This window comes from Nerophis ophidion, linkage group LG01 (assembly GCF_033978795.1).
Source record: "Nerophis ophidion isolate RoL-2023_Sa linkage group LG01, RoL_Noph_v1.0, whole genome shotgun sequence".
NCBI classification, from domain to species: Eukaryota; Metazoa; Chordata; class Actinopteri; order Syngnathiformes; family Syngnathidae; genus Nerophis; species Nerophis ophidion.
This window is the reverse complement of record NC_084611.1, coordinates 90,580,464-90,597,658: the sequence shown is the minus strand read 5'-3', so window position 1 is coordinate 90,597,658 and position 17,195 is coordinate 90,580,464. Positions and strand designations below refer to the sequence as shown.

General features: G+C 38.3%; 1 protein-coding gene across 1 annotated transcript in view; it reads right to left on the bottom strand.

Moving 5' to 3' along the window:
• The window catches only part of abcc10 (ATP-binding cassette, sub-family C (CFTR/MRP), member 10), a 38,250-nt gene extending 22,232 nt beyond the window's left edge, over window positions 1-16,018 (bottom strand). Inside the window, exons 1-6 of the mRNA XM_061915750.1 lie at window positions 15,901-16,018; window positions 12,207-12,408; window positions 9,518-10,880; window positions 7,127-7,354; window positions 6,894-7,050; window positions 1,968-2,101 (exon numbers count right to left, since the gene is read on the bottom strand). Coding sequence (XP_061771734.1) covers window positions 1,968-2,101; window positions 6,894-7,050; window positions 7,127-7,354; window positions 9,518-10,880; window positions 12,207-12,373 — 2,049 coding nt within the window. The 5' untranslated portion in view covers window positions 12,374-12,408; window positions 15,901-16,018. The remainder of the gene's footprint in view (window positions 1-1,967; window positions 2,102-6,893; window positions 7,051-7,126; window positions 7,355-9,517; window positions 10,881-12,206; window positions 12,409-15,900) is intronic.
• Between the last annotated feature and the right edge of the window lie 1,177 nt (window positions 16,019-17,195).

Below are 17,195 nucleotides of genomic sequence, written 5' to 3'. Positions count from 1 at the left end.
CTGGCACGGCCACTCTACCAACCGAGCTAAACCGCCCCTCTACCGGTTGGTAGAGTGGCCGTGCCAGCAACTTGAGGGTTGCAGGTTCGATTCCCGCTTCCGCCATCCTAGTCACTGCCGTTGTGTCCTTGGGCAAGACACTTTACCCACCTGCTCCCAGTGCCACCCACACTGTTTTAAATGTAACTTAGATATTGGGTTTCACTATATAAAGCGCTTTGAGTCATTTGAGAAAAAAGCGCTATATAAATATAATTCACATAATTCACTACTAATAAAATGCATGAAAAATGTGCGTAATACTGGTATTCACCGTCAGACGCAGCCCTCTGGGGCCAAACAGAACTGCCATGTGGCCCTCAGTGAAAACCACTGTGACACCTCTTATACAGAACATTAACAGTACAAAAACAGTTAAAACGTTTTAGTACGACTTTGGTAAGCTACGAAGTCGAGTCGGAGCATTACGGCTACCATAGTCAGACGTACTGTGCTTCAACATACGGTATAATTACGATGTATAACAAGCTGTAATCATATTTGCATGTTAGTTACACATATTAGAAAATGTATCCAGTAACAAATGTGTCCGCATCATTCAACTTACTGCTACCATTGTTCTCTGACTCATTTCACACCTCTAGATCAGGGGTCACCAACATGGACCAGAATAGTCGCCCGCTGTCCTGTTCTGAAAATAGCTCAAATAGCAGCACTTACCAGTGAGCTGCCTCTATTTTTTAAATTGTATTTATTTACTAGCAAGCTGGTCTCGCTTTGCTCGACATTTTTAATTCTAAGAGAGACAAAACTCAAATAGAATTAGAAAATCCAAGACAATATTTTAATCTTCACTTGTTTAAATAAATTCGTAAATTTTTTTACTTTGCTTCTTATAACTTTCAGAAAGACGATTTTAGAGAAAAAATACAACCTTAAAAATGATTTTAGGATTTTTAAACACATATACCTTTTTACCTTTTAAATTCCTTCCTCTTCTTTCCTGACAATTTAAATCAATGTTCAAGTAATTTTTTTTAAATTTATTGTAAAGAATAATAAATACATTTTAATTTAATTCTTCATTTTAGCTTCTGTTTTTTCGACGAAGAATATTTGTGAAATATTTCTTCAAACTTATTACGGTTAAAATTCAAAAAAAATATTCTGGCAAATCTAGAAAATCTGTAGAATCAAATTTAAATCTTATTTCAAAGTCTTTTGAATTTTTTTTTTTTAATTTTTGTTCTGAAAAATCTGGAAGAAATAATGATTTGTCTTTGTTAGAAATATAGCTTGGTCCAATTTGTTATATATTCTAACAAAGTGCAGATTGGATTTCAACCTACTTAAAACATGTCATCAAAATTCTAAAATGAATCTTAATCAGGAAAAATTACTAATGATGGTTCATGAATTCCTTTTTTAATTTTTTCAAAAATATTCGAATTAGCTAGTTTTTCCTCTTCTTTTTTTCGGTAGAATTTAGAATTTTAAAGAGTCGAAATTGAACACAAACTATGTTTAAAAATGTAATTTTCTTTTTTTTATTGTTTTCTTTTCTTTTACACCGTTCAATTAAGTGTTTTGTTTTTGTATCATTTATTCTCTAAAAAAAAACCTTCCGTAAAAGGAAAAAAAATGTACGACGGAATGACAGACAGAAATACCCATTTTTTTATATATATAGATTTATTTATTAAAGGTAAATTGAGCAAATTGACTATTTCTGTCAATTTATTGAAGTGTGTATCAAACTGGTAGCCCTTGGCATTAATCAGTACCCAAGAAGTAGCTCTTGCTTTCAAAAATGTTGGTGACCCCTGGTCTAGATAACACAATATGGTTCTTGCTGATATCACACTTGGTCAATATCTGTTCTGGATAATACTAACAACCAGCTGTGGTTGGACCCCGCCTGCCTCAAAACGACACCTGAATGTGTAAATATTGACGTGTCTCCGCACCTTTCTTATCTGTAGATTGAGGTTGTGCAGGAGTAGACTGCCGGCGGTGGCGCCGTGGTCTCCGTCCGGGTCCCGGTGCCAGCTGAACGTGCCCTGACTCAACAGCACCGCCGTGTGGTCGTCTTCAGGTGACACTGCCATCACAGAATGTCAATCAGTATCGAACCGATTTGTGTGGAAAAGTAAATGCCTTTACAGACACTTTATTGATTTTTGTGTGGATATGGTCACACTCCCCACTCAGCATAATGACATCAGAAACTACTGAGTCTTCAGATTGGCCCGCGAAATGTGGTTGTGAGTTTTATAACAAATCTGGCACAAAAGGTGTTTTAACATTAACTTTGAATATTTGACAGTCTGATTCGGATCAAATTTGCCGCCATCTTGTGGACACTGAGTGAATCAGGTCAACGTCCTGTAGGTCGGCATCCCAGCGAGACTGGAAATATTATGCAAGTGTTTGTTTTATTATTGTTAGTTTGTATGTTTGCTAATGCCATGGTGTCACTATAAAGCTACATCTGTTGAGCACTCGGCTTTTCTAAAATTTACTGATCATCCTCGTTATATTCAGGCTCAAAAATATAAGGTTCTGGGTCATAATTTTTCCCAAAGTACTGTATTTCCTTGAATTGCTGCCAGGTATATAGTATGCGCCTGACTAGAATTAATGCCGCGTCGAACTCGTTTTGCAAAATAATTAGTGCATGGTTAGCATTACCGCCTTTAAAGTGTAACAATTGTTGTCAATCCTTTCAGTCGGCTTTCATTTTCACACTTTGCACTATTTTCTTACACTTCATTAAACATTTCTTACATATTCATGATTTTTGCACCTTCATTTTAAGAGCTTATTAACTCTTTCATGCAGTTTTACTATTTTGTTTACATTGTTTGTTTTCCATGCTTGTGTTGAAAATTATTTTCCTTTTTTCCTTAATAGCTGAGGGATTATAATCAGAGGAAGTTACCTCTATTTACCTGCCTCTTAACTATCGGCTGGTGTCGCACCTCCCCTTTATTTCTAAAATCCTCAAAAAAAAAAGTTTGTTTTCCATGTTTGCATTGACATTTCTGCCTTGATAGCTTATTTGCAATAAAAATATATTTTTCTCCTGCTCTTTATTTTCCATGGCTCATAAAAACATCAATAATGATCAGAATGTTCTGGGTCATAATTTTTCCCAAAGTACTGTATTTCCTTGAATTGCTGCCAGGTATATAATATGCGCCTGCCTACAATTAATGCCGTGTCGAACTCTTTTTGCAAAATAATTAGTGCATGGTTAGCATTACCGCCTTTAAAGTGTAACAATTGTTGTCAACCCTTTCAGTCGGCTTTCATTTTCACACTTTGCACTATTTTCTTACACTTCATTAAACATTTCTTACATATTCATGATTTTTGCACCTTCATTTTAAGAGCTTATTAACTGTTTCATGCAGTTTAACTATTTTGTTTACATTGTTTGTTTTCCATGCTTGTGTTGAAAATTCCTTTCCTTTTTTTCCTTAATAGCTGAGGGATTATAATCAGAGGAAGTTACCTCTATTTACCTGCCTCTTAACTATTGGCTGGTGTCGCACCTCCCCTTTATCTCTAAAATCCTCCCCAAAAAAAGTTTGTTTTCCATGTTTGCATTGACATTTCTGCCTTGATAATTTATTTGCGATAAAAATATATTTTTCTCCTGCTCTTTATTTTCCATGGCTCATAAAAACATCAATAATGATCAGAATGTTCTGGGTCATAATTTTTCCCAAAGTACTGTATTTCCTTGAATTGCCGCCAGGTATATAGTATGTGCCTGACTAGAATTAATGCCGCGTCGAACTCGTTTTGCAAAATAATTAGTGCATGGTTAACATTACCGCCTTTAAAGTGTAACAATTGTTGTCAACCCTTTCAGTCGGCTTTCATTTTCACACTTTGCACTATTTTCTTACACTTCATTAAACATTTCTTACATATTCATGATTTTTGCACCTTCATTTTAAGAGCTTATTAACTGTTTCATGCAGTTTTACTATTTCGTTTACATTGTTTGTTTTCCATGCTTGTGTTGAAAATTCCTTTCCTTTTTTCCTTAATAGCTAAGGGATTATAATCAAAGGAAGTTACCTCTATTTACCTGCCTCTTACCTATTGGCTGGTGTCGCACCTCCCCTTTATCTCTAAAATCCTCAAAAAAAAGTTTGTTTTCCATGTTTGCATTGACATTTCTGCCTTGATAGCTTATTTGCAATAAAAATATATTTTTCTCCTGCTCTTTATTTTCCATGGCTCATAAAAACATCAATAATGATCAGAATGTTCTGGGTCATAATTTTTCCCAAAGTACTGTATTTCCGCCGGCTCAGGATTAACGCCGGGTCAAACTCGTTTCGCAAAATATTATTTTTATTAGCACATGTCTAGAATTTCCGCCAGGTCAAACTCGTTTCGCCAAATAATTAGCATATGGCTAGAATTTCCGCTGGGTCAAACTCATCAAGTCACGAGTGACACTTCCCTTGTCATCATTTTCAAAATGGAGGAGGCTGATTTCAATCATTTGAAATCGCATAAAGGGAACAAGATTAAGAGCTATTCAGTAGGATTTAAGGTCCAAGCTATTGAATATGTTAAAAAGAACAGTAAAGCTATGTTTTATTAATATACCGTAGCTGCGTGTGTCAAATATGAGTCTTTAAATGACTCCCGCCTCCTGGTGGTAGAGGGCGCTAGTGATCCTTCTTGCGACAACTCGGCTGCAGAAGAAGTGACAACAAGCAGCAAGAGTGAGCAGCGATCCTTTTTTTTTCCTTTAACATGGAGGATTACATATCTAAAATAAAACAGTTTTCTAAACTGGACTTTCAATCGAAGCAGGAAGTAATAAAAAAAGATCTCCATCGAGACAGTGAGACTTTTAAAACTGAAGAAAGATAAGGAAGACTTCTATAAACAAGTTACCGATGCTTTTGATCAGAAGGAGCTGCGCATGGACTTCATTTATAAGTAAAGGTAAGACCAAAATAACGTTTTTTTTTATTAAATGTGCTTTTCATAATGGTATCCTTACATCACACTCAAATTTAAAAGCGCAGGCCTAAATTTACTGCATGCCTTTGGTAAGCGCCGGAGTGAGAAGAGGTTTTAAATTAATTAGCGCCCCGGCGGCAATTCAAGGAGATACGGTAATCGTTTTTGTATCTCACACTCTGCTTGATGAGCATTGTTGTTGATGGGGAAGGGATCTGTGGTTCCTCCTGTACGTCACAGATCATATGACTGGCTTCCTCGTTATCGCTCAAAATGGCTCGGGAATCGCCGTGAGATTGGTACTATTTTGATCAATTTACTCGCAAACTTTGCAAGTCTTTAGGTGTCATAAATCAGATATAAATGCTAACAGCTTCAATATAGAGGCGACTTGTTTTTCCACTCTACTGGTAATTTAAGCATGACAGAGCTTTGCTCACCCACCATAAACTGAGTGGAAACACTACTTTCGTTATGTTTTCTCCTTTGCCGTGCTAAGCTGTAACAACACACCGCTGCGCACGCAGGTAGTGCGCGATTAGCACAGGTAGCCTACTTCAGTTCCGTTGTAGCGTCCTCAAAAATCCAAACATTTTAAAAGCAAGAATGAAGCTTAATGCATATTTTCGTTCATAGGTTTTTGAGACCTTTCAAAATCAAATGTAACACCTTTTAAAATATTTTAAGAGAATTTTAGACATTTTAAGGCCGAAAGAAAAATGGTTCGATTTAAGACTTTTTAAGACGACGCAGATACCCTGATATTGGCTGATGTACCGGTACCAAAATATATTTTGACACTTTGATACTTTTCTAAATAAAAGGGTCCACAACAAATGGCATTATTGGCTTTATTTTTAACAAAAAATCTGAAGGTACATTAAACATATGTTTATTATTGTAATTTAGTCCTGAAATAAAATAGACAACTTGTCTTTTAGTCGTAAGTAAACAAACAAAGACTCCTAATTAGTCAGTAACATATCGTGTACTTTATCTACCTATTATTTTGTACACATTATGATGGACAAACTGTAAAAAAAATATCATTATCTACTTGTTAATTTACTGTTAATATCTGCTTAGTTTTTGGTTTTAAAATGTTCTATCTCCACTTCTGTTAAAATGTAATAATCACTTATTCTTCTCTTCTTTGATACTTTACATTTGTTTTGGATGATACAACAAATTTAGGTATCGATCCGATACCAAGTAGTTACAGGATCATACATTGGTCATATTCAAAGTCCTCATGTGTCCAGGGACGCATTTCCGAGTTTATAAACATAATCAACATTAAAAAAAATTAATAATTGTATATCGATGTAATCATAGTAATATCGACTAGATACGCTCCTGTACTTGGTATCATTACAGTGGATGTCAGGTGTAGATCCACCCGTGGCGTTTGTTTACATTTTGACACCGGTGCGCTATTGTATCCTCCTACGGTGTATAGTGAAGCATGTTTAGCTATTCCTCGTCCTCCAGTGATAACGTTACTTGTAAGAAACTTGCTTTAATTGTTGCCATGGAGGCGAGGATTAGGGATTTAGAAAAAGCGAAAACAACGTTATAACTTCCCCTTTATCTTTACTTTTTACACCAAAATGCGTCCATTTTCCCTTTTCTGTCCACACACTGTGTCTGCTTGTAAGTACTCTGTGTGTGCGCGCTGCCAAACATGCTCCTCTGCTTGTAAAACCAGCAATTTTTTACCGGCTGTTAGAACTGTTTTTTTTTTTTCAATCGCAAACCGCTACTTTTCAAACAGAGTATAGTACCGTTTTTGATTCATTAGTGCCGCGATACTATTCTAGTACCTGTATACCGTTTTGGAAGCAAAAATACTGCCATGGCCACGCCTCAGTGTGATGTCAGCAAGAAGCAACGCCTACCTAGCGCGTAGTACGCCTGAAGATCCTGATTGGTCAGCTTGAAGAAGCGCTGGATTCTCTCCAGCGACACTTTGGCTTCCAGGATGGCGTTCAGCACCCACGGGAAGGCGTTGAGCGGAACGATCAGCATTCCGACCAGAGCCAGCGTGGTGAACACCTGGAGGGGCGGAGTCAAGGCATTGTTTGAACATTTAGAGCCCCGCCTCCGGGCCATGGCACACGAGGGCAGCTACCTTGGGGGCGGTCAGCTGGTGTCCCAGCAGCACGTAGGTGAGGAAGGTGAGGATGGAGATGACCACGGGGAGGGCAGCCCAGGTGTACACACACATGGCGTCCAGGTACTTGAGGGCCTTGAGGTGCGTCAGTTCTCCCTGGCGATACTCGGACACCTTCTGAGTGAAGTGGGCCTCCCAGCTGTAGAACTTGATGACCCGAATCCCGAAGAGGATCTCCGTCATCAACTGGGGAAACAAAGGCTTCATTATCGCAGTGGCAGGCGTGTGTCGTAGAGGGGGGATCTTTGGCCACCTAAGGAGTCCATCCCATTCTCACTCCTGGGTGATGATTCCATTTAGAAACAATTCTCAGTACAACACCACTCTGGAAACAAACCGATTCTCCCAATGTATTGTTTGCTAAAACAATTATATAATACTTTTAATTAATAAAATAATTAAATAAGAAATAATAATTAATACAAGTTTTGCATGGAGATGGCCTGAAAACGTAATTAAAAACATTTATTATTATACATGCATTATATACATACATATATATATATATATATATATATATATATATATATATATATATATATATATATATTTATAGATATACATATATATATGTAAATATATATAGACATATATATATAAACATCTATATATAAATAATGTGTATAAATAAGTATATAAATATACAGTATATATATATATAAATACATATGTAGTATATACACATACACACATACATATGTATTTTTATACATATAAATGTTTGCTAAAATAATGATATAATACATTTAATTAATACATTAATTACATAAGAAATATTAATTAATACAACTTTTGCATTGAGATGGCATGAAAAAATAAATAAAAAAATTGATTATTATACATACATATTATATATATATATATATATATATATATATACATATATATAAATATTGTGTATAAATAAGTATATAAATATATAAAGATATAAACAGTATATATATATATATATATATATATATATATAGAAACACACACGTAGTATATACATATACACACATACATATATATACATAGACTCCCTTTTTAGACCAGTTGATCTGCCGTTTCTTTTCTTTTTCTTCTATGTCCCACTCTCCCTTGTGGAGGGGGTCCGGTCCGATCCGATGGCCATGTACTGCTCGCCTGTGTATCGGCTGGGGACATCTCTGCGCTGCTGATCCGCCTCCGCTTGGGATGGTTTCCTGTTGGCTCCGCTGTGAACGGGACTCTCGCTGCTGTGTTAGATCCGCTTAGGACTGGACTCTCGCGACTGTGTTGGATCCATTGTGGATTGAACTTTCACAGTATCATGTTAGACCCGCTCGACATCCATTGCTTTCCTCCTCTCCAAGGTTCTCATAGTCATCATTGTCACCGACGTCCCACTGGGTGTGAGTTTTCCTTGCCCTTATGTGGGCCTACCGAGGATGTCGTAGTGGTTTGTGCAGCCCTTTGAGACACTAGTGATTTAGGGCTATATAGGTAAACATTGATTGATTGATTGATTGATCTTTATATATACACATATACATACATATATCCATATACATACATATATCCATATATATATATATATATATATATACACACACACACATCTATAAACATTTATATATATTATATATATATATACATATATACATATATATATAAATATACACACACACACACACACACACACACACACACACACACACACAGTATATATATAAACATAATATATACGTAATATATATATATACATACACATTTATACATGTATAAATATATAAACATAAATACAGTATATATGTATATATAAATACATATGTAGTATTTATATATATATATATATGTAAATTTGCTATACAACTATAACCCATTAAATATATATATACATGAATACAAACAGTATATATATATATATATATATATATATATATATATATATATATATATGTATATATATATAGAGAGAGAGAGAGCGAGAGATCCATATAAATATATACATAAACATATATATATCATTAATCACATATTAAAATGATGAAATTATTAAATATTAAAATTTACTTTAAAAAACAAACAGGTATGTATTTATTTTCAATTATAACAAAAAAAACTTGTAAAAATATTAAAGATTTAAACACTTTTTATTATTTTCTATTAAAAAATTTAATTAAATAATTTCCCCCCCCCAAAAATTGATTTTAAAACATTAATAAATAAATACAAATCCAATTAAAAATCAATAATGGCACCATTGAAAAATGAAATCAAAATAATTGCGCCCCCCAAAAAAATTTAATGTAAGACATTAATTAATTAATAAATACAAATACAATTAAAACTGATTGTGTTGAATTTTTTTGGTGTAATGCGCCTCACCTTGACCCGGCTGTCCTTGTACCTCAGCATGTCCTGGTTGTTGCTCAGGATGCGACAGGCCAGGAACTTGTTGAAGGGGACCAGCAGCAGCGCCACAGCCAGCCCGCTCAGGAAGGCCACGCCCACTTGCGTGTAGAGCAGGTAGAGGACCAGGGCCAGCTGGAAGGGGAGACTCCACAGTTCATGGAAGCTGTTGAAGAAGTTGACCACGCGGTCCGTGTCCGTGCTCATCAGGTTCACCACCTCCCCGAGGGAGAAGCGGGCCAGGCCGCCGCCGCCCACCCGCAGCGCTTTGCTGTAGACGGCCGACACGAGAGCGGTGCGGGCGGACAGCGCCACCTTGGAGACCCGGAAGGTGAAGATGTTCTGGAGGACGGAGCACAGGAGCGTGCTGGCAAAGAGGGCGGCGGCGCACCAGGCGCCCCTGCTGACCGGAGCACCCTGGTCCTCCATGAAGCTGACCAGGACGTTGAGGAGGAGCGGCCCGGAGAACCTCAGCAGGTTCACGCTCAGTTTCAACAAGGCCAGAAGGTAATAACGTGCTCCGTAAGCCGTGTGCAGAACCCGGAGCAGGCTCACGTCGCCCTCCAGCTCCAGTGGCTCCTCCTGGGAGTGAAGACCGCCGCTGCCACCCTGGACCGGGCGGGGCCACGGATCCCGCACGGGGAGCACCGCCGCCCCCCTGTGACACGTGGCCCAGCTGTGCTGGAAGTGTCGGCGAATGACGGCGGTGCGCAGGCTGCGGGGGAGGTGGTAGACGTCAGCCGGTCGCCGCAGCTCGCCCCGCTGTCCTCGCCTGAGGAGCGGGGTCAGCCACAGGTAGAGGAGGCGGGAGACACAACCGCTGCCGTCCTCTGCCACCATCTCGCCAGTGTCCGGCTCGCCGTCCTCCGGAATGAGAGGCTGTCCGTCCGCATCTTGGATGTTCCCGGCGTCCGCCTCGCCCACGCAGGGACACGCCACGCCCAAAAGATAGAGAAGGACCAGGAACGCCCGCGTGGAGGCCAGCACCAGACGTGTCAAGTGGAGCAGTTTGGTCGGGGTCAGGTAGTCCTCCCGGTCTGCCAGGTAGAACATCAAGGTGAGAACAGCGTGTGGAACGCAGAGAAGGACCGAGAGAGGGAGCAGCGAGGGGCCACGCCTCCTCCGGAAAGCCGACGTCCGCCGGAGCGTCGCCATGGCGCCGACGTGCAGCAGCCAGGCCAGTACGGCGCTGGCGTCGGCCAGGAGGTCCAGGTACATGTCCGCCTGCTGGGCCACGCCCACCACGGCAGCATCAGCAGCGAAGAGCAGCGCCGCCAGCAGCGTCGAAACCAGACGCAGATTCCAGCCGCCAGAGGAAGATGTTTGCAGGCGGCCGCCGCTGCAAAAAAGAAAATTATTCATTATTTGTTTATCATTTGATACATTTATGTATGTTATATCGTTCATTATTTGATGCATTTATGTATGTTCAATTGTTCATTATTTGATACATTTATATATCTTCAATTGTTTATTTTTTGATACATGTATGTATCTTCAATTTTTTATTTGATACATTTATATATCTTCAATTGTTTATTATTTGATACATGAATCAAATATTTATTATTTGATATAACATGTATATAACTTCAGTTGTTTATTATTTGATACATTTACATATCTTCAATTGTTTATTATTTGATACATGAATCAAATATTTATTATTTGATATAACATGTATATAACTTCAGTTGTTTATTATTTGATACATTTACATATCTTCAATTGTTTATTTGTTACATGAATCAAATATTCATTATTTGATATAACATGAATATATCTTCAGTTGTTTATTATTTGATACATTTACATATCTGCAATTGTTTATTATTTGATACATTTATATATATCTTCTAATTGTTTATTATTTGATGTATTCATAAATCTTCAAATTGTTTATTATTTGATACATGTATACATCTTCAATTGTTTATTATTTGATGTATTTATATACCTTCAAATGGTTTGTTATTGGATACATGTATACATCTTCAATGGTTTATTATATGAGACATTTATACATCTTCAAATTGTTTATTTGATACATATATACATTTTCAATTGTTCATTATTTGATATAACATTTTTACGTCTTCAATTGTTTATTTCACACATTTATATATCTTCAATTGTTTATCTTCAATTGTTTATTATATGATGCAACTTTTATACATCATCAATTGTTTATTATTTTATTCGACATTTATACATCTGGCCCTGTGATGAGGTGGTGACTTTTCCAGGGTGTACCCCGCCTTTCGCCAAAATGCACCCCTGCCTTAAATATATATATATATATATATATATATATATATATATATATATATATACACACATATTTTTCAAAGTGTAAAATTTGACGTGAGTGGAGCCTTAAATAAGTCAATTATTTATAAGATTGATTTCAATTCATTATTATTATTTTGAGTAATGACGGCTTTAAAGACAAAAACATGGCAGCTTTGTGTTATTAATAATTATTATCGCCAACATTGCAACTTTTTCTCATCACATTTCACCTGTTTGATCTTCCATTACACTTTTTGTCAATATTTTAAATTTTTTGGGGTAATAGCATTTGCTGATTGTGCTGAAAAAGTAGCAGCGGGCCGCGCTGTGGACACTCCTGTTGAGGACCACCCCCGAGGAGGTCAGCTCTTACGTGGCCACGCCCAGGTAGAAGGCGCAGAGGGCGGCCATGACGGCGTGAGGCAGCACTCCGAGCAGCAGCTGGTTGAAACACACGCCGACGTGTCCGTCCTGCCACAGCGGGAAGGGATCCCGCTCATCCCCATGGCAGACGGCGGCCAGCAGCTCAAAGGCCGTCATGCCCTCTTCTGTTTGACTGCCATCTTCTCCGCTCTCTGCAGGAATGGAGAGGTCATTAAATGATTTCATACATTGGTCAACGATGGCAGTTCAACAACGGTTTATTGGCTTGACAAGAAAAAATACTATAAATACTGTACAGACTCTACCCAATTCAATTATATTATGGACAACACCTCCCACCCACTACACTCGGACCTGGCGGAGAAAATGAGCACGTTCAGTGGAACACGGAGTCGTTCATACTGACAGCCATCAGACTGTATAATGCATATGTTCTTTTTTGACTGTAATTGAATGTATAATAGTGTGCAGCTCCATGCGTTCTCCTCATGAGCAAAATTGAACTCTTTCTCTGCCCGATTCCTTGCTCCTTGTTCTGCTTAATAGATAGTTTGGTGCTTAAACCTGACAGTGGTACTGTTTTTCTATTGACAGTAATATGTCGAATAAACTACCTTCAATTTTACAGTAAGATTCAGAAAACTCAGCAGCCAGTATTTTACCGGAAAAATAATAACTGTGGTACCATTTTAAAATTGTAAATACACAGTGACCCCATCTACTGTAATATAATGTTTAAAAAAATGTGTAGATTTTACATGAAAAAAAAATGGTAACCAGAATTTTACTCTGAAATTTACAGATATTTTAAATATATTGAATAATAAAATGCACAGGCAAATCCATAATTTATTCACTGTTAAAAGTGGCCCTCTGGTGGCAGCCATAACTGCGATGTGGCCCTCAATGAAAACCAGTTTGACATCCCTGTTGCATACTTGCCAACCCTCCCGATTTTCCCGGGAGACTCCGGAATTTCAGTGCCACTCCTGAAAATCTCCCGGGGCCACCGTTGTCACGATTTTCTCCCCATTTCCACCCGGACAACAAGATTGCTACGCCATCCTTCACTGGGCGCCATTTCCGGCCGGACAATAATGACGGTTACACCTCGAAGACAAGCAATCAGAACAGAAGAAGATGAAGCCGAAGACAAGACATGACGAGTAAAAAGAAGAAGTATGCTTGCAAGTTCCGAAATGATTGGAAAAAACAATTTCAGTTCATCCAGGACTGCTCGAAGGGGAAGGGGTATGCTGCCTGCAAATCATATAGATCAGACTTCTCCATTGAACACGGTGGTCGAACGGATACAGCCACGCAACGCAGCACCGGTAACAGCCCAGTATTATGAGCCACGAAAATGGCAGAGTGGCCGTGCCAGCAATCTGAGGGGTTATAGGTTCAATCCCCACCTTCGACCATCCTAGTCACGTCCGTTGTGTCCTTGAGCAAGACACTTCACCCTTGCTCCTGATGGGTCCAGGTTAGCGCCTTGCATGGCAGCTCCCGCCATCAGTGAGTGAATGTGCGTGTGAATGTGGAAATACTGTCAAAGCGCTTTGGGCTCCTTAAAAAGGGGTAGAAAAGCGCTATACAAGTACAACCATTTACCATTTATATAAATGGAGACCCGAGGGTGTAACTTATGCCGAGACAGAGATGGCTATGCAGATAGCTGCAAACATCCCGTACTCATTTGCAGATGTTTAAATACAATTTATGAAGGATATGTTCCCGGATTCAGAGATCGCTCGCCAGTACGCAAATGGCAGAACAAAGGCTACTCAAATAGTGAAAGGTGAGGTTTATTTTAATTTTTTTTAAGTAAGCAGCATTCTCAAGCAATGTTTTGAAATTCAAGTATTTATTTTATATGTATGTGTGTGTGTATATATATATAATGTATATATACATACGTGTATATATATATATATATATATATATATATATATATACACATGTGTATATATATATATATATATATATATATATATATATATATATATATATATACACATGTGTATATATATATATATATATATATATATGTATATATATATGTCTATATTGTGGCTTTTAATGCCTCACAATCAAACACTTTGATGTTAAAATACTGAACAGATGTTTACCTTATCCCAATAAACATCTGTTCAGTATTTTAACATCAAAGTGTTTGATTGTGAGGCATTAAAAGCCACAAAATGCATCGGGTCCATCAGACCCACAAACGCTAGCTGAGTAACAACAATATGAATGTTGCACGGAAAATTTCTCTGGCAGTTTCTGCATCCCACAGGGATTCTTCTTTTGTGTTTCTGTATCTGCACTTTCCACACCGGGTTGCAACATTGTTTGTCAACACTATCTGCTCTCATTTTCTCGCACATTTGACCCTTTGATGTTCTGTGTACATACACTCTGTCCTCCTCCTGTCTAGGCCTGCTATGTGTGTGTGTGTGTGTGTGTGTTAGTGTGTCTGTGTGGTACACAGAACATCAATTTCCACACTTCTATTAGCCCTGGGTCCAGTGGACCAGGACATTTTATATGTAATAGAAATTTGTGTGGGGGGGGGGGGGGGTATGGTGTGTGGTCATTAAATATGTATTCTGATATATATATTTTCTTTTGATAAAAATTGAAAATAGGTCTCACAGACCCAAACACCATCTCTCTCTCTCTCTCTCTCTCTCTCTCTCTCTCTCTCTCTCTCTCATATATATATATATATATATATATATATATATATATATATACATACATACATATAATACATACATGCATACATCCTCACAATACGAAGGTCCTGCAGTCCTGGGTTCAATCCCAGGCTCGGGATCTTTCTGTGTGTTCTCCCCGTGAATGCGTGGGTTCCCTCCGGGTACTCCGGCTTCCTCCCACCTCCAAAGACATGCACCTGGGGATAGGTGATTGGCAAAACTAAATTGGCCCTAGTGTGTGAATGTTGTCTGTCTATCTGTGTTGGCCCTGCGATGAGGAGGCGACTTCTCCAGGGTGTACCCCGCCCTCCGCCCAATTGTAGCTGAGATAGGCACCAGCGCCCCCCGTGACCCCAAAAGGGAATAAGCGGTAGAAAACGGATGGTTGGATGGCATTCATACATACACATATATACACACACACACACATATATGTGTGTGTGTGTGTGTGTGTATGTGTGTATATATATCTCCCTAATTCTGAGGTCTCAAGGTTGGCAAGTATGATCTACTGTAACATGTTTATAAAATGTGTACATTTTACACGAAAAAAAAGGTATGCAGAATGTTACAGTGAAATTTACAGATTGTTTAATTTACAGTCATAGGCAAACCTATAAATGAGTGACTTAAAAGTCTCCCTCTGGTGGCAGACAGGACTGTGACGTGGCCCTCCATGAACAGCAGTTCTAGGGTGTCTCCAGCTACACAACACTTCATAGTAATGGACCCTTATTGGCTCCTTTTGTGCACTCTGTGGTGTACTTTGTGACATTTAATGGAGATTGTAGCTCAGCTTCTCACTACATTTCCCAGGCAGCTTAAGTCCACCACCGGCACTTTCACACAATGTCAACAAACCCAGATGCTAACTAGCTTAGAAAAATTAATATTTGTCTACTTCTGACGATTAAACTTCACAGAAAAGAGCGGCGCCCCAATGAGATATTTATCACTTACATTTGGAGCTTTGGTAAGTTCGACAGCGGGGATGAATTACGTCGGGAAACTTAGAAAGAATGTTGATAAGATCGGCGTTTTTCGTGACTAAAGTGTCGCTTGGTGATGACGTAGGAAGACAGCCTGCCGCCATTAAAGTGACAGGAACTATTTATAGATTGTGGGAAAAAAATTGAAAATAAATTTTATCTTTGCAACCTCATTATACTATTGGCTAAGTTGTATATTCATAAATGTAAGTTTCTCAATATCCGACCTGTTTTTTGTGCCTTTAAAAAAGAATTGGAACTCTACGTTAAAACACTCTCTACCTCTGACAACCAAAAACTATGATGCTGACTTCCAAATGTTATATATATATATATATATATATACGGGTGCAATGGACGTCGAGTGGATCTAGCATAGTATTGTGAGAGTCCAGTCCATAGTGGATCTAACATAATAGTGAGAGTCCAGTCCATAGTGGATCTAACATAATAGTGTGAGAGTCCAGTCCATAGTGGATCTAACATAATAGTGAGAGTCCAGTCCATAGTGGATCTAACATAATAGTGTGAGAGGTCAGTCCATAGTGGATCTAACATAATAGTGAGAGTCCAGTCCATAGTGGATCTAACATAATAACGAGAGTCCAGTCCATAGTGGATCTAACATAATAGTGAGAGTCCAGTCCATAGTGGATCCAACATAATAGTGTGAGAGGCCAGTCCATAATGGATCTGACATAATACTCTTATGTCAGATCCACTCTGGACTGGACTCTCACTATTATGATAATAGTAAGATTCCAGTCCATAGTGGATCTAACATAATATCAATCAATCAATCAATGTTTACTTATATAGCCCTAAATCACTAGTGTCTCAAAGGGCTGCACAAACCACAACAACATCCTCGGTAGGCCCACATAAGGGCAAGGAAAAACTCACCCCAGTGGGACGTCGGTGACAATGATGACTATGAGAACCTTGGAGAGGAGGAAAGCAATGGATGTGGAGCGGGTCTAACATGATACTGTGAAAGTTCAATCCATAAGAATCGTATGGATAAGAATCAAGATTCATCTGAAAATCTTTTTTTTTTTTTTTTTTACACCCCTGTCATCTACATTAACTATGATTTTCCTGAGTTGCTGGACATAATAGTATTATGTTAGATCTACTATGGACTGGACTCTTACTATTATCATAATAGTGAGAGTCCAGTCCATAGTGGATCTGACATAATAGTATTATGTTAGATCTACTATGTCAGATCCACTATGGACTGGACTCTCACTATTATGATAATAG